This window comes from Helicoverpa zea, chromosome 16, assembly GCF_022581195.2.
Source record: "Helicoverpa zea isolate HzStark_Cry1AcR chromosome 16, ilHelZeax1.1, whole genome shotgun sequence".
In the NCBI taxonomy this organism is placed as follows: Eukaryota; Metazoa; Arthropoda; class Insecta; order Lepidoptera; family Noctuidae; genus Helicoverpa; species Helicoverpa zea.
This window is the reverse complement of record NC_061467.1, coordinates 6,352,263-6,371,312: the sequence shown is the minus strand read 5'-3', so window position 1 is coordinate 6,371,312 and position 19,050 is coordinate 6,352,263. Positions and strand designations below refer to the sequence as shown.

Below are 19,050 nucleotides of genomic sequence, written 5' to 3'. Positions count from 1 at the left end.
CGATGTTTTCTACTGTCATAGTTATATCACAAGTTCGGGGAAGGAAAAAATAGCACAGTATATTATTACAACAGTTTAATATCGATAACAAAATAAAGTTTTATACATCATATACAAAATAAACCAAAATAGTAAATGAGTATTACAATTAAGAAAATGCTTGTATACCAGTGATAGCTCTGCCCAAAATCAGTGCGTGAATATCATGTGTGCCTTCATAAGTGTTGACGGCCTCCAGATTCATTACGTGTCTTATAATGTGATACTCATCAGACACTCCATTACCTCCAAGCATATCTCTCGCATTTCTAGCTATTTCCAAAGCTTTTCCACAGTTATTCCTTTTCAACAACGAAATCATATCAGGAGCTGCCTTATTTTCATCTATCAGGCGACCGACTCTCAGACAGCCTTGCAAACCGAGGGCAATCTCTGTCACCATGTCAGCCATTTTCTTTTGTATTATCTGGTTGGCAGCAAGAGGTCTTCCAAATTGTTTCCTATCTAATGTGTACTGGCGGGCGATCCGCAAACATGTTTCAGCGGCACCGAGAGCGCCCCAAGCGATCCCATATCGAGCGTTATTGAGACATCCGAAGGGCCCCTTCAGGCCCACTACGTTGGGCAATAAATTCTCCTCCGGTATTACTACTTCGTCGAGCGATATCATGCCCGTTTGCGACGCTCGCAAAGAAAATTTGCCATTGATTTTAGGAGTATCCAGGCCCTTTTTGACTTGCGACCGTTCAACTATGTAACCTCGAACTTTACCTTCCTCGTCTTTAGCCCAAATGATCAATACGTCTGCGATCGGAGAGTTGGTAATCCATGTCTTTGAGCCTGATAGAACGTAGGTTTTATTTTTAGAATCATACTTAGCTCTCGTGACTAGACCGCCAGCATCACTGCCGAAATTCGGCTCCGTCAGACCAAAACATCCTACCAGTTCTCCTTTAGCCATCCTTGGTAAGTACTTTTGTTTCTGTTCTTCGGTTCCATATAAGTAAATTGAACCCATTGCTAAGCTGCTTTGCACACTCATCGCAGACCTATAAGCTGAGTCAATTCCATCCAGTTCCCTTGTCATCAACCCATAGGTAACATACGAAACGCCGGCACAACCATAACCTTTAAACGTGCATCCAAGTGCGCCCAGTTCTCCGAGCTCCTTATAAATTGTTCTATCAAAGACTTCATTTCTGTTCGCTTCGATTATTCTTGGCAATAGTTTCTCGTTGCAATAAGCTTTGAACGAGTCCCTTATCGCCTTTTCGTCGTCATGTAATTGTCCATCTAAATTCAGCGGGTCCTCCCAGTTGAATGTTACTTTTGCGTATTTTGAGTTTGTGGTCGACAATGCTCTTACATTTGCCTTATTTTTACACAAAGACAACAATTTCGTGGACACTGACACGGCCATTACGAATGATTAACTAGTTCAACACAAAAACAGTGGCGCGACACTGACAGTCTGTTGTTTACTGTAACTTGTTTATCACAACACTGACGTTACTGCTGCGTTTAACTTTGTAATATGTTTATATCACTGTACTTTCATAAAGGGTTACTTGATTTTCACAAATTTGTACTTATATAATAGTTTTTTAAAGATTTTGCCCAATTCATAACCTCTCCAGCTACGGAGAGACAACGATTTGTTAAAATAGCATATCGCGACTATGTTCGTATCGGTGAACTTTACGTCATGCGGTGTGTACAATACGTAACACTTGCGCATGTGTGAGTGAGTTATCTTATTTCCATGCCAGTTTACTGGACGCGTCCGTATTATTGCCGACCTTATTGTGAAAGAAATAAAATTGATTTTCGCTGGATTCAAACTTTGATAAATATTATTCCACTTTTACTTGTTGTCTTAATTTTTATCAGTGTACTATGATATTGAAACAGTCTATTTAATGATAACAAGAGTACAGGTGGTATTAAAATTCACGTTTGCAAAACAAACACGCCGAACACGTTGAAGGTCAAATTTTATTAGAATTGTTAATAGGCCTAATTGTTTATCTTTCGGCAACGAAATGTTGAATAAGCGTTGGTGTGATTTTAATTCACTATCTGAATTGAGAATTTAAATTTTAGGGAAGTGGTTAAAAATCGATAAATATTCATAAATATTCTTTGTAAAGTTTTATTATTTTTTATTAATGTGCCTTAATATTTAACACATCAGTAAAATTACCTACAATTAACTTTAGATACAAATTATGCCATAATTAATAACTATTGTGAGCTTTTTCATTCTAAAGATTCATTGGTATGAACATATTCTGCTTACTATAACCTAATAACTACACCATCACAATTGGCTCCGAGTTAATTAATACGCAGAACTAAAAAAATAAAATAATTCTCAGTTTAAAAAAAAGGATTTAATTCCAGCCAGGAACATAGTTGAAACAACTAGCATTCCACGAAGGTGCAGTTATTACATGCTTAGGTGGCCACTCAAAGAGCCTGAGAGAAAAACTCAACGCTCAGGATTACGTAATTGTACATCTTAGCAACTAATTAGGCTTTACAAAGATTTTAATTTCTATTTAAAATGGGCTGAGAGTTTTTTTTGTACTTTACTGTCTTGCAAAGACTTTTTGTTAGTACAGAATTGTGTTGGAACTTCAATAGCTTGATTAGGGTGAATATTATTAAGGATTATGAAGTAATCTAAGTTTTTCCGGAAAAACTATATTAATAGCAATCATTAAATATTATTCAGAAGTTTTTGCATGAAAGAATAATAAACAACAACCCAATATGTAGGACTAACAACATACGCCTTTACAAACTTCGACATTAATAAGATTGAAATAAAGGAATGAAATATTTTTTAATTTCTTAATATCTAACAATGATTCCGACTTCCTTGTGCCAAATTCGAAGAATCGCGCTAGACTTATGGGACTACTATTAAAATCTAAAGCTAGGCTCATATCCGTCTAGCCTCTGAAATTTCCATCATGTCCTATATCCGACCCGGATGAACCGTCTGTCCCAACTCAAGCTACCTGAAATATCATCATCCTCCGAGCCTTTTTTCCCAAACTATGTTAGGGTCGGCTTCCAGTCTAACCGGATTCAGCTGAGTACCAGTGCTTTACAAGAAGCGACTGCCTATCTGACCTCCTCAACCCAGTTACCCGGGCAACCCGATACCCCTTGGTTAGACTGGTGTCAGACTTACTGGCTTCTGACTACCCGTAACGACTGCCAAGGATGTTCAATGACAGCCGGGACCTACAGTTTAACGTGCCCTCCGAAACGCAGTCATTGGTGTATATCTTATACTTAGAAAATACATACAAACTTAGAAAAGTTGCATTGGTACTTGCCTGACCTGGAAACGAACCCGCGCCCTCATACTTGAGAGGTTGGTTCTTTGCCCACTAGGCCACCAAGACTTTTTTTAAAGCTACCTGAAATAGTAACTCCACTATTATATAAACTACTTACCTCTAATGTATGTATATAGGAATGTGTAAATTGCTCGTGTATGTGTGCGTGCCGTCTATTTACAAAGTACTTTGCTAACATCCTTGTTAATCCCGTCAAGTAATCTGAATGTGCTTGTTTTAGCATTGGGTTTACCACAATAGATCAACGGGGTCGGATCTGATCCCACGACCTTTTAATCTATAGATACTAGATATACATTGTTAAGAATTGATTACTTTTGTTTGGGACTAATAGGTAGAAATGTATCTATAACGAGCTTCCGCGGTTTTACCTGCATCTCGGAGAATCTATTTCACGTAACCAGTTGGGGATAAAAATATCCTACGTCTCATTGTTCAAACTATAGATGGACCAGTTTGATAAAGGTATATTAATTTTCAGTCTAACGCAAAAGAAAATTCTGCAAAGTATCATTCAAATAAAGAAGCAACCAACCAAATCACAATGCATGCCTTTTTCAGTTTCATAACGACAAAGAATAATGACAATGACAATAAGTCCTCATCCGAAATGCAGGCCAAATTCCCAAAAGTACGTAACCAAAGTAATCGTAAAAATGTTCCTCATTAAAAAAGCAAAATAATTAGGAGTTGCACAGCGGGGCCATATGCGGACAGTGTGTCCATTTATTCTCGCCCCCTAGGACAAAAAGCGCAAAGTTATGAATGCGAACAACGTTGCAGCTCACAAACCAAGCTATTTTTTTACTTTTCCTTAGCGTAGACGAGTGAAATATTTAATTTTAACTAGCTTACAGACGTGCCTCACAATTTATTGTATTACTTTTGTATGTTTTTGGATAGTGTGACGTTTTTGTGTGGGGTTTTCTGGGTTTATGTTCCATGTCTCTTGCGTAACTTTTAATGTCGGTTAGAAAATTAGTCCGATACGATTTTGTGTGTGTTTTTTTTTTTTACTTAATATTAGCGAGAACTGTCTTGTTGGTTTTCTATTGATTGACCACTGACCCTTCAGAAAAGTTTGCTGAACAGTATTTAAATATTTGCTGTACCTACCAGAAATGGATCTATTTAAGTGAAATCAAAACTACAAATAATTTAAAAACTCTTCCCATAGTTACGTAGTAAGCCTACTTCTATAATAATGAACCTTTACAAAGTGCCTACCGCAATTCGTCGGAATATGACTAGGTTTATCCCTGGAACCCTTGTCTTGAACATTAATTCTCATGTCATCGGCATCAAGCCAACGTGAAGTAATGTTTCATTTGAATTCTGTTTTATTTTGTGCAGATATTAATAAATGTATTTGCTACCTATTAAAATGAGTAGCTAAGTAGAAATTTATTGTAGAACTGAAAATATATTGAGGAAATGCCAGTACACAGTAAGACTGTAACAAATGTTGAATAAACAGGAAGGGACATCAAATAAGATATCATTAGATATAATAACCCAGAGCACATAGACATCAAACAAAGAGTATCATCGCAACAATGTAAGAGGTATTTATCAAGATACACCGGTCGCCTTATATCATCCGATTTCCTCAACAATGGGGATGCTCGTAACGCAGAGGATGAATCTTCTATAAATTATTCACTCTCTATTTGCATGACAAACGACGAGAGCAAGGAAGGTCTAAGACCTTTAATGGCACCTCTTCGGCCCTTGTTAACTGTATTTTAACCACTCCATCCCTTCACACTTCTAGGGACACTTTTTAATGGGCCAGTGATTTTTCCCAGTCATATGCAAATGTCAGATTAGCATACATTTTATTCGGAGCTCCTATTTTAGCAGACGAAAACGTTGATGATATTAAAAACGCAAATTTTCGTCTTGATGGTTATTGCTGCAGGCCTTTGTGTAGGCGCTTCTAATTTATAGCGCACGGAGCTGTGTTATCTTGGACGTTTTAATGAGGCGCTTTAGTTATATAAATCAGTGATTTACTTTAGGAAACAAAACCATATACGAAAATATGTAAAGGGACAGACGAACTTGATACAAAATGCAGTGACAATGAATTATTTTCAGGAGACTTGTCTTCAACAACTGCATAATATAAAGTGCCAGCTGAAGCGACATTCCAAAATTAGAGTCCCTGGAATATCTTCACAAACATAAATGGAATAGTCGTGTAGTTCGAGAGCCTAGAAATACGAGATAATCTCGGGTAGGTACCATCTAAGTCGTACTATGAAATTGGTTTCACTGTTGGCGTAAAGCGATTTAAAAATAGAAAAGCTAAAATATCAAAGGAGTTCCAGGCGGGAAATACTTTGAGCTGTATAATAAGTATGGGTATGATTTGTAGTTGGTACGTTTCACTTAACTAGTTCAGCACTTCGTTACATTTTTTTCTGGAATAAAAGAATAGTGAATATGAAAGTGATATGGCTTAGCAATTAGAGGACTCAGATCGATTCGATACAATGAACATATTAAAGTTTACTCAGTTAATTGTTAAAGTTACTATACCTTCACAGTGTTTGGTTTCTTAAGGACCACATCAGCCATTTAGACATAGAGAACTATATTAATGACCAGGATTGAAAGTACTTGTACGTCATGTATGTCTGATCTCTGGGCTATGTTCGATCGATCGGGCAGATTAGAGGCTGTCAACAAACAGACGAACAGTTTCACATTGATGATAGCAGATAATGTAGGTCAGTATTGAAATCGCCTTTGCGTACGTGATGATAAAGAGGTGTATTTTTAACACCATATCAAATATGTATTACTCATGTATATAAATATCCAAGCTGTAACAAACCTTGTTGTGCGAAACCTCAACAAGTTTTTCAATTGTTTTTTTAATCCTTTACCACATAATTTAATGGATGTACAGATATTTACACCTACACCACACTGTTTTATATATTCTACTATAATTAATAAACCCAAATAAATACAACTTCTATAAAGTTAAATAGCCTATTCACATTCTTGTAGCCCAAAACCTCAACGCCGTAGTATTTTAGATTTCATCCATTTCATTAATAAGACCTTTATATTAATTGATCGTCTATTCGAAATAGATACAGCCAAATAAATACAATTTCCAATAATGTTTCGAATACGCTCATCAAAACTTTTATCAAAATGTATTTGCGTCTATTTTAAACCCTTCATAGAAGGCAGTTTTCACTCAAAATGGGCGCAGTTATAATTAGTTTTTCACCAAATAATTGATGCACAATTTGATAATGTGTAAATTTAATTATGAATAATTAGAGATAAGTTGAACCAACAATTTTATAATATGATTCAGTCTGCTCTCATGAAAATCCTTTGCTTCTTTTTTTTTGGCATATTCAAATTGTGAAAAATAAACTTATGTGATTTATTTGGATCCTACTTTAGAAGGCAAAGTTTAAACGATACCTCACTGCAATTTATCACCAATTAATAGGAACGCGCAAATCGCGACCACGCCACGCCACGCCACGCCCCGTCAGATCCGTTATATCTTAGGAGATTAATGTAATCTGTTATAATTAGGATACACCCTGAGATTGCCTCCCCTGGCTACAAGTTTAATTGATTAATTTGCTATGAAAAGATCCGAAACAGTGGGCTATTCAACATGTTTCGGTTTTTCGAAGTGTTTATTTTAGCTGTGGTAACTTTATTGTGATCGATGAGGAAATACACTGTGGAAAAGATTTTGACATACCTGTACGTAGCTAGTTTCAGAGTAGGTCTAAACCAAGCCTATAGCCTATTTAGTTGATGATAGAAGAGATTGATCTGATGAAGGGTAGGCAGGTAATTGACGTGACAATGATATCTTAAATAACAATATTTTTTGATCATTATAAACAAAGATGCACAATTTTATTTAAATACCTTTTTATGAATTATTTGTTTGTTTCAGTAAATAGTTTCTGCTTATGAAGTCATATTGACTGTTGAAATCCAAACATATAAGTGCATAATCACTCGTGTCTACATCACATTACTTTAATTAGCCCGAATGGAAAATCATCCTATCTTGCAGGAATACATTAAAAATATAAAATATTCCACATTTTTATGTGTACTAAAAATATGGCTTACTTATTCATGAAAACAATAGATAAGAAAAAAAATGAAATGAGAGCAATTTTAGTCTGATTTATAATTTCCTATATTATATTAAAATCCTTTATGTTTCATGCATTTCAATTTGAGTAATCAATAAAGGAGCATTGACAACTCAAACCTACCACCCCGGTGACCTACCCAAACTGCAAAACATTTCAGTTCAAAATAGTAGTTTTGCATAACACTGCACTTCGGTTCGACAATACTCAATTAGTAATACACTGTTAGGACCTAAACCCTATTGGAGCGCTCAAAGAACATCACATGCCATAGTGAATATTTACACCCAGTTTTACTAAAATAAGGCTCCTCTAAAATGCTGCGTAGGCTTTCCGTGTTTAATGTGATAAATCGGTGCGTCCCTGCTGTCATTTGAACATCTTTGGTCATAACGAGTTAATCAGAAGCCAGGAAGTCTGAAAACCAGTCTTATCAAAGGGGGTTACCCGGGCAACTGGGTTTAGGAGGCAGATAGGCAGTCGCTCCATGTGAAACACTGGTACTCAGCTATATCAAGTCAGACTTGAAGCTAACCCGAGTCAAAAAAGCTAGGCACATGATAATGACACTGCTTGGTTGGCTTCGCACGAGTACCTGTATTACCTTCATTGGTCTGGCAAATTCTCTGCTTATTATATCGGGTGTGTCGTTCACAATCACATTAAATGAAATGCGTAAATACACTGGTTAATATATGTCGATTAACACAAAGAAAAAACAAAACCGCGTAAAATAAAAAAATGAATTTTTCAAACAAAGTAAATAGAATAAAAATGTGCGAAAATTAGAACACCATATAAAAGTCAGTCATAACAAACAACTGAAATTCTCCCTTGAAAACTGACAGCTGTCAATTGATCAAAACAATTGATACTCCTAACTTTGTCTCTGCTTTATACATGATGTTGTAACTTATAAAAACGAAAAATGACTCCTGTGGTTAAACCACTGAATGGATTAGGTTATTGTTTTTACAATTCGCCATAGAATATCATAAAGTATATGCGATAGGATTTAATGTGATTGTGAACGACACAGCCTGTATATATCTATGTATTAAAGCTAGTACCTATAACTTCCCTTTAGATAATTACTCACTAGTATATCCGATTCCACTTTTCACGGAAAAGTACATTCAGAGTCAGAATGAAGTCATCATTTCACGCCACTGTACGACAGTAACACGTGTTCTCGAGTGATTGCAGTTACCTATTTGTTTATATTGAATGAATATGCATAACACGTGCGTATCATCTCTATGCGTGATAATAGCCTTTAGAAGTGCTCATTGATAATCTTAATGAGTCGCATTGAGCATTTTAAAAGTACCTATACTTAGCTAATGCGTTTAATATAAGAGATATCCACGCCTTCCTAACTACGACACGCTGCTACACTGGTTAATCATTTTCTAAATAATATTGAGGCTTTTCCCGATGATAATGAAAAGGCCTTAATAAAGCGAGTCGATCTAAAATTGTCAAAGAGTAAAATTAAACTTCTATTTATAGAATATTAAACGTTACACGTTTATCTTGTTTGTAATGTAAGCAAGTAAGTACTTACTCAACTTTATGATCTTGTATTCAACTGCCATAAACAATTGCTTCGTCCTAATCAAAACTTGGAACACGATTCCAAAATGTCAAAGGAACAAAACACAATAAATTCAATACCTATATAACAATATTATATTTACAGGAGTTTGTTCCCAGCTTTTCTTCTAGCATCGTAATTTTAACTCCCGTAGTAAACTCGAAACAAATTAATGTTAAAACAAATTTCAATTGAAGCCATTACTTTGGAGTTTGTAATTTAATGTCAAATTTTGTTACGGCTAAACTTTCACAATGAGCTGTTTGACGTTCTCTATGTACACATGATACATTGTGTGTTTTAACTTCGTTGGTTTAATGGTATGTACATAATTATTATTTATCGGATACATGTATTTATTTAATAACTGAAAGTCTACGGCTCCGCTAGCTTTTAGTCAAATTCGAAACACCGCTATCGACGAATCAAGTACTAAAAATAAACTTACAGCTTTCCACGACGAATATAACCTGTTACCTGGTTACTTTTGGTGAGTGCAGCTTTCAAACAGTAACACATTCAGCAATTCTATACTATTACAGGAAAACAGGCCTACTAAAGTAAAATAAAACAATTACATATTCATTTTATATACTTCACACACTCATGCTCCTGCCAATGATTAAAGCCAGTCAACACTGTTCCAGTTTTCAGTTCCTCTTTAGGTTTTTTTACACGTTAAAATACTCTTCCATGCATTACACAGTAACACAAACGTAGCATCCTCTCCAGAACTGATATAATATCACAAAAGGCTCTCACATACCGTATTCAATTCACAGTACATCACGGTATTGTGACGGGTATAAATATAGTTTTTGTTCACGCTCTGAAAGCAAAAAGTTTGCATGCAATGCTAGGACATAGACGGCGAGCATAAAAAGCGTATGCAGTCCGCAGTACGGATGTTGTATGTCCAAATTATTGTATGTAATGCACGCATTATTGTGGAAGCTTGTTGGTTTTATAAAAGACAAAAAATATCGTTTCTTTGTACCATCTGCATGTAACTCATGTTATGACAAATAAAATGATAATAAAATGATCAATCTAGGTCAAAAAAGATTATAAGTAACATTTTCGTATTACGATAATTTTGTATTGATATGTAATCAAATAATAGAACTATTGTAGATACATCAATACGGCTGACTATGCAGAAATCTTCTATCCTAATGGCCAAAATCCTTTACAATAGTTGACATGTACTCATATTTCCATGATCTGAAATGTAAACTTTTACATGTGAAACTATCCTTGCAACTTTATGCAAAAACAACAGGAACATTTCATTCCTAAAATAGAGTAGTCATTCAGTAAAAAACAAGCTTAATTCAGCTTCCAGTCCAGCTTTACCGTCCAAAAATAACTTACAAATCGCCACTAACAATTCGCAATCCCGCACAATCTCTATGACGTTCAAGACTGATTTTCATTTCCCAAACGCTGGCATTGGCGTTAATTCCCTTTAGAACGGCGTCCAGATTGCAAAGTTTTAATTGCAAAGTCTTAATGAGATAGGCCTGGAACCGTCCAATGTCGCGTGCCTGTAGTCTGCACTAAATGCACTGCGGCGAATAATTGCTTTGTGTCGCCTGCAGATAAAATTGATACTAATTAGCGATGTTGCTTTTGGATATTAATTTTTGGAGGATAATTTTAGATCAACTTTGGGGAAATGTGTTTGTTATGTTATTTATACCTACGGATTGTGGGAGTCGGAAGTTACCGTCCGTTTTGTTACGATCCTGAAAGACAATAGGCGAAAGAGCTTTTATTAGTTAGAAATGAAACTTTTATAATATATTTACATACATTTTACATTTATTTATTTTTTTTATTGAACAGGCCTGCATTTTTATACCTGCATATCCAGAATATAATGATGCACCTTCAGTTGTTCACAAGACCTATTTTTTTAAAAACAATATTTACGTAGCAAACAAATATTACCAAACCACCAACATTTGAACAATCCATGCACAAATTAATATACACCCCATATCCACAAAACTCCAATTCTAAATCCATTAAAATTTCGGCGTGAAAATCGGGCTTGAAATACAGGCAGGTATCAACAGGAGATTAGACAAAAAACGGATACGCAAACCGTTGGATGGTCGCCGCCCGTCGCCGGTATGTTGATTTTAATTTGCGTCCTGTCCAAACTCTGTTAGTTTTACATTTACCTTTCAGGGCTCCAGACAGACGACTGATAAATTAGTGATATGTGTGTGACTGTGTGTGAATGCATACTTTACTTTTAGCTGAGTGAACGAAAATCGATGGGTAACGAACGGAGTTGACGATTGGGAACCAAGATTTTCGACAACTTTTTAAACTATTTTTGTATGGTTTTATTTATTCACATTACTCAGCTAATTAAATGAGAAGACCGTAATTAGCTGTCATGTGACAGCAACATATTATTATTATTAGGGCGCTTTCAATTTAGACGGTTGGTGCCGGACTGCTGCCGCACGGTTGTTACGACCATGAGCCGTACTGCTGCCGGACGACAGCAGTACGACGTAAATCGTCTTATTTGAAGAGAAATGCGGCTGCAGTCCGATCGAATTTTAGTGATTTCCATCGAAACTCAACTTTAGTCGGTGCCATGGACTCTGACGAGGAAGTGTTATTGTTAGTTCTCTTGCTTCGGCAGAAACATAAACAACGCCGTACTGGCGTCACCAATGTTTTATTAAAAAAATTTAAAACTGGTGATTTTTATATATGTCTAGAGAATATTTCTATGAATTATATATATCACTTTGTTAAAAATTGAACACAACGTCAAGAAACTAAATTCATAACATTGTTGCAACTCTATTTCATTTATAAAATCTTCTGTATTTAAATCATCCATAATTAGGTAGGTATGCACGAAAACGTCTAAGAAACACGATGCGTTCACAGCACTAGCGATCAACGACTGAGACAGGTTGTTGCCGTTCCGCTAACGGACGTGCGCCGCACTGCTGTCGCACGACTTTGCGTCGAGATATTTTGTATGAAAAATCATAACCGCCCGTGCGCAGTTCGATACCCGGACTGCAGCAGTCCGGCACCAATCGTCTAAATTGTAAGCGCCCTAATATGTACATATTATACACTGGCTTTTGCTTCACTTCGATTGCAGGGACTTAAAAAAAACTAATCATCTGCCTAGCCTTTTCCCAACTACGTTGACGTCGACTTTCAGTATAATCGGATCAGCTAACCTACCTTCCTATCTTTTCCTACCTATGTTTTACAAGGAGCGACTGCCTGTTCTGCTCATCAAAAACCACGAAAATTGGTTCAGCTGTTCTCCAGTAGGCAAATAAACTCTAATACCCATAACTTTGTGTTATTTACAGCATGACACGAGATATTTTATCTTCTTGTGTTCCAAGCAGCGTACTGAGTGATAATTCGCTGTCACTCGGCACCATCGTATGAAAGGTTAGAGGTTAACAGACTACATAATTATGATTCTCGTCCATGGTAAGACATGATATGTTCCGACCAGAAAATGACATGTCATTCTGTAGTTAACTGTTTTATTATATTAAACTATTGATAAATCGCCAGTCATCGTGAAGCGGTCATTGCGAAATATTTTCTAAATTGGTCAAGTAGTTGACCTGATTTATTTTTAATATACTTCTTAATAATTGCATCAATTTTGGTAACTTCAGATTTTCAAAATCATCCCCTTTGCCGTTTCTCTCATACCTATTTGAACGTTCACTAACAAAATTAATAAATAGAACATGAAACATTGGTAAAATATACTAGATACTTCTTTAAACATGTCAATAATCAGCTATACCTTGCTTTTAATATAATTATATATTTCTTGATTATCTTATCTAGCATGGCTAGGTACCTATTATTTAAGCGATATAAATATCTTACATATTACCCTTGCGTGCTATTAGTACCTACATCTTGCAAAATCGCCTATTTTTTTTAATCTGCATTGTCTAATTATTTTATAAATAATGTAGTTTTTGCCATCTTATTCCAGTTTATGGTACCTAAGTAATATAGAGATATGTTCCTCAGTATAGAGTATTTCAGGATGTTATTCCAGTTTCAAGAACATAATTAGTACGATTAACCACATAGAACTATAGTCCCATTTAGAACCATACATGGCAAAAACAGCACTCAACAAGAAAAAAAACATGCGTACTTTCAATGAAAGTCTGAGTACTCATGAAAGAGGCGCACCATCTCAGATTGTCGCATTCGAAATTCATAAGTCAGAGAACCCTCGCCCACAGCGAGCTTTCTCGCGGCGCCGGACAAAAGACCTGCCACCGGCCTTGTCCAAACACCAATGTTTCGTTCAAATATTTGTCTAATTATAAACTGTAGTTCCAGGTACGTCGCCTGTGTGTTTTAGGGAATTTGTAGCTTGCTGAGAACAGAAAAGGTCTTTTTTGTAACAAAAAAAAAGCTTTGCGGAAAGACTCAAGGAGATTAGTGGTAATAAAAACACAGTTATTATAAAATTAGTAAATATTTATTTGGTATTTTGCAAAATTGTTTGTAAAAAATGTGTAGTGGTAATGTTTTTACAGATGGTATTTAAGTTGTCAGATTTGAATAAGCTAAGTTACGTGATAGAAACATGGCATACTTAAATAAAATATTACATGAATTTAAAGAACTTAAAAATGAGTGTTGATATTTTAGTCCCACGACTCTTTTGAAAATGTGCTCACCATACATAACAATTAAAACTAAAACAACAATTTCAACTAAGTATTAACAGACAATAACATTCAAACTTCATTTACGATCGCTTTTTCTTTTGCTTCTTAGAGTCCTTTGACTTAAATAGGCTTAGTACAATTGACAATATCTTCACAGTTGCGAATACAACACCTAGAACTAAAATTAAAATAAAAGCGTATACATCTATCATGTTAGACGCTACCCAACTCAATTCTAAAGAAGGGTTCTTAATGTAATCTGCTCCATTATTTCTTATAACATACTCTATCCAAAACATAGCTGTATCTAAAGCATTCAATGGTCGATCCTTGAATCTTCTGGACACTTCTTTAGCCTTCTTTCTATAAGAATCATTCGTCAGTACTTCATTTACTCTGTTATATAACGTTTCTTCATCTATTTCGTGGTATTCTAATATTTTTCCGTAACCTATGTTTTGGACTTGTAATAAGTTGTTGTACTGGTCGGCGTAAATTGGTACTCCAACGATTGGAACTCCGTGGAAAGTGGCCTCTTGTGTTCCTATTAATCCTCCGTGGGATACGAAGAGCCTTATGTTGGGATGTGCTGGAATAAAATAAAACACATTAGAATAGTGATTAAGATCAATTTTTACGACTTTTCTTTATAATGTAAACTTCTATACTTAACGCTCCGAAACTACGGTACCGACTTGAAAAATTCTTTCACTGTTGGAAACCTACATTATATAGGACATAGACTATTATTTTGTCCGCCTTCAAGATGCAGTTTCTATTGGACGCGGCTCAAACCGCGGACAAGAGTAAGTGTAAACGAACACTAGAAAAAATTGTGTCTATTTATTTCTACGATTAGCAAGGACCAAATCAAGAATAAAGGTCTTTCTTTTATTCAACAAATACTTACACAAGATTTCCTTCTGCGGCATCCATTTCTGTACAATCAGATTATCTGGTTTGTTCTCCAGAATGTCTTCCTCCCATTTCCAAAGCACAGTTTGTTTGAGTCGTCTAAACACGTTGAGAATTGCTTTCTTTTTGTCTTCTGGTAACTCTGAACTGCGCACATTTGACCCGAAGTTCATGTACACTACTCCATGTTTGGCATTGTCCAATTCTTTTTGAAGATTCTAGAAATAAAGAAAAATAATGCTTTAGTATCTTTGTGCTTAATGTTTTTAGGTCTATTGCTAAAAAATATGGAAATATTATAAAACTAACACCATTATTGCGTTATATGATATACACATGACGTCAGACTGCATAATGCATCCTTCAACAAACTAGTTTTAATATGGTTCTAGTCATAAAATAGTTCGGTTATTAAATACTGAATAATATAATTTTAAAGGTATGAAATCTGCGCAATAGAAAAGAAATAGCACTCTGTCGATTCTTGAGATAAAAATGTAAACATACTCAATGATTTTCAAAATTGAGATGATTACAATATTGTTGATCTTAAAATATCATTGATTAAAGATACCAAACCTATTAATAAACTATTAGGTAATCGAACTAATCGAATCCAAATTGCTTTGATAACTAAAATTATAAATAACGTACGTGATTGATAACGTACTCATGAGATGACTTGGCACAATTTAACTTATCTACGTAAATAACCAAAAACGATTCACATGATATTAAGGATAATTTAGTAACTAAGCTAAGTATTTATGCTGGATCATGTAGGTGTTATACAATTTGAGAGCAAGAAAACAATGTGTAATGACGATAAAGTGGTCATTACAAACAACAATGAATCGAGAAAATCACATAACATCCTCACGTAATAGATGCCAATTTATACAGTTCTATATCATTAACTACTTGTCTGTCTCTATTGGTATGCTGAGAGATAAGGACAGCTGTTAAGTCTAGTGTATTGTCATGTTAAAACTAGCTGTTTCTCATGGTTTCTCTCGTTACCTATGTAACCGATACAGAAAGTGAAGAACGTATTTGGATATAGAAAAAGGGGATGACTAAAGAAACTAAATAGATTGTGAAAAAGAACTTGTGGTCGGAGAAAAAAAATGTGATATCAAGCCAGACGAAAAAGCTTTTTTAAGAAAGAACAAAACCCGATGTTCCGACTCCAAATAAAAATTAGGGATGAGGGCAAAAAGATGATAAATCAATGATGTATAATTTTGATTTTGATCAAACAGAAATTAAAATCTTCAGACGGACAACAAATTCAGTGTTTGCAACATTAAATATGATGTTGAGTGTTCCAAGTACCTAACAGCTGATTTGCCCCGTTCATTAGTATGTTGATAGCGTAATATTTATCGTTTAACATAAATAGAAAACCTGATAGACGCTGATACTACTTGAACAGTTATAAAACATGAAACTCATATCACGTGCTATGATGACAAGCATTTTTTTTCGGAATTGTATTAGTATAGTTTAAGCTAAACGATAAGATAATCCTACTGATATTTGTAAATAAGGCAAAGTCTGGTTGTATTTTTGGGCTTTCAGTACTTAAAAAGATTACAAAAAAGTGCAAGTATTATGCAAACTGATAACTTTGTAACTATCATGTAATGGGTATAATGAAATGAAATGAAATGAAAATATTTATTCGCCGAGATATGGTTTACACAAAAAGTGGTAAAAACAAAAAAAGTCACTTAACATAATCTCGCCTTCAGTAGGCATGCGAAAATTATAACATAAATTATGCTTAAACCTATAACGCTTATATATAAAAGCTAATTTCTATAATTAAAATATTCTTCTATTGTGTAGAAGCACCCTTCAATAAGCCAAGCTTTTAACTTCTTTTTAAATTTTACTATAGGTAGCTCTCTAATTTCTGTAGGAATATTATAATTCTATACGTTAAACTGTAGCTCGCGGCTGTCATTGAACATCCTTGGCAGTCGTTACGGGTAGTCAGAAGTCTAACGCCAGTCTAACCTAGGGGTATTGGGTTGCCTGGGTGACCGAGTTGAGGACGTCAGATAGGCCGTCGCTCCTAGTTAAAAACTGGTAATCAGCTGAATCCGGTTAGACTGGAAGGCGACCCCAACATAGTTGGGAAAAGGCTCGGGAGATGATTATAATATCTAGTAGTATGCACAAAGGAATCTTAAGCTCAATAAGTTAAGAAGATACTGCATGTGGTTTGGAGCGGTGCCTAAAATGTTTGGTAGCTAACTTTGGCCCCATTAAAAGGAGATTTATTTTACTTGCATGATTACTATTATGATACATGATATCAAGTGCTGAATCTTTAAAACCAAGTTAGTATTTAGTAATTTTTTTTTGTTATGATTATCATTAAGTATAACATTAAATAACCGGTAATAGTCCTTGGACTTACCTCACTGATTTTACTTTGAGAGTGCCAATAAACTTATTTTTAGATTATATTTTTTGTCATAGAGAAACATAAGTAAAGTAACTCACCTCTGGCAATTTAGCATCGCTTTTACTTAAATGCGATCCCCCGATTTCCACAACATTTGGCAGGTAAGCCGTTGGGGGGTCAAAACTAAAATGCGAGTTGACCAAAATCAGCGAAGCATTTCTTTCCACGTCATACAAATTAGGCACTGGTTGAGGCAAATCGTTTAAATACTTCTTCACTAATAGTTCTTGTTCTTCCATATAAAAGTAACGCCAATAAATGTATTCATACATGGAGAAGTACAAATTCCTCATTCTGCCCCAAAACGATGTTGGGTCTCTAACGTCTAGGAATTCCTGTAGAACCGTGGCTAGCTGCAACGGGTTTCTTGTTATAATGTTGTGTCTCATGCAGTTACCATACGTCGTGACTAAGACTAAAGGAGCGTTGTATTTGTAGGCGAGTAAATTCAGCGCTTCTTGAAAGAACTGCTCGCTGATGACCAGGTCAAATTTGTTATCTTTTGCCAAAAATGCTTTGATTTCTGTTGAATTTAGAACGAGCTCTGTAAATGCTATGCCTCCTTTCCATAGAATGCCCTCGTGGAACTTCTCTGCTGGCACGTTTACCATGCTGAAGACATTCGGTCGTCCTCCTCCGCCTAAAAATAGAAGAAAGATATTTTTAGCCAGTACTTAAGATATCTACTATACACGAGTATAGCAATGTGGAATAAATATGCAGAGACGTGTGATATTTCAACGCCTTTTCCTAATGCTAGATGATAATCACATCATCAGTTTGCATACGAATTAAATGAAATTAAATAAATGAATGAAATGTTAGCTTTGATAAAGTCCTGGCATCCAACATCAGTATAAAATCATGTCTAGTACAGTACCTACAGTGTGTCAAGGACTGTTATCAAGGACTAACGGTTATCTATAAGAGGTCTACAAACCACGCACACCAGCTTTACAAAATATTTACACTCGATAATTAGGCAGGTACAAAGTTTTATTTTTAGAATGCGTGTAGGTATTATTATTTTTGATAGGCACCTACACTGTAAGACATCAAACGGCATGTTTGTAAATTAATAACTTACACGTATTTTTCTAGGAAAAAAAATTAACAACTAAACCTCAGAGCATGTAAGTATCACTCTAACGTCATTCATTACACATTACTGTCTAAATTATTTCCAACCATTAAGCTGAGAAAGACACAAATAGTTAAATAAAAAATATAAAAATAACAAACCTATAAGTTCCCAAATCTCCTTTTTATCTACCATGATTTGATGATAATTCGGTGGTGGGTTAGGCTCCTTATTCCCAGTAATCACAGTCACATTATGTCCCCTCCGAGCTAACTCCAATCCAATAGGTCTTAACATAATAAAATGTGATTTCGCTGTAAAAGGCACCACATACAAAATATTTGCTGACTCACTATACTTTGCTAGGGCCAGTAACAACAAAACGTATTTCAAGGCGTCCTGAAAAAAAAAGTTAATTGTAAAAAAGCGGCCCTAGTGTAGAAACTTTAAAATTTTATAAAAAACGACACACACCATTTTGACAGTTGAATAAAATTGTAACAAAAATTAAATAAACCAATATTTAAAAGTTTAAAGGAAGTTTGTTTGTACATATAAGTGGACACTACCCGCGGCTAGGATACATTACGCCAGAATGACGGTCACTGTCACGCTCTCATTGAACGTAACCTGGCGTATTAGATAAAAACATTTCCATAGTGCACTCAGCTGTTATGTCGCAGTTCAACTTTACTAATACTACTTTATCGATAATTACCATATTTTTCTTTTCATTTTTTCTTC

General features: G+C 35.2%; 2 protein-coding genes across 2 annotated transcripts; both read right to left on the bottom strand.

Moving 5' to 3' along the window:
* Nucleotides 1-62: 62 nt before the first annotated feature.
* Nucleotides 63-1,673, bottom strand: LOC124637711 (glutaryl-CoA dehydrogenase, mitochondrial). Its single transcript, XM_047174333.1, has one exon. The coding sequence runs from the start codon at nt 1,418-1,420 to the stop codon at nt 149-151; it is 1,272 nt and encodes a 423-aa protein (XP_047030289.1). The 5' UTR covers nt 1,421-1,673; the 3' UTR covers nt 63-148.
* An 11,949-nt stretch (nt 1,674-13,622) lies between these two features.
* On the bottom strand, nt 13,623-18,940 carry LOC124637715 (UDP-glycosyltransferase UGT5-like). The gene is made up of 5 exons (XM_047174340.1): nt 18,781-18,940; nt 18,468-18,705; nt 17,264-17,865; nt 14,745-14,967; nt 13,623-14,423 (listed from the first exon to the last, which is right to left on the bottom strand). Exons 1-5 carry the CDS (start codon nt 18,781-18,783, stop codon nt 13,915-13,917), a joined length of 1,575 nt encoding a protein of 524 aa, XP_047030296.1. The 5' UTR covers nt 18,784-18,940; the 3' UTR covers nt 13,623-13,914.
* Between the last annotated feature and the right edge of the window lie 110 nt (nt 18,941-19,050).

Bases quoted from the DNA above. Each gene is read 5' to 3' on its own strand.
- LOC124637715 (XM_047174340.1), bottom strand. The intron at 17,866-18,467 runs GTTTGTTATTTT...TTCTATTTTTAG, and splicing joins GGAGATTTGGGAACTTATAG to GCGGAGGAGGACGACCGAAT. The intron at 14,968-17,263 runs GTGAGTTACTTT...CTTTATTTCTAG, and splicing joins GCGATGCTAAATTGCCAGAG to AATCTTCAAAAAGAATTGGA.
- LOC124637711 (XM_047174333.1), bottom strand. From the start codon at position 1,420: ATGGCCGTGTCAGTGTCCACGAAATTGTTGTCTTTGTGTAAAAATAAG.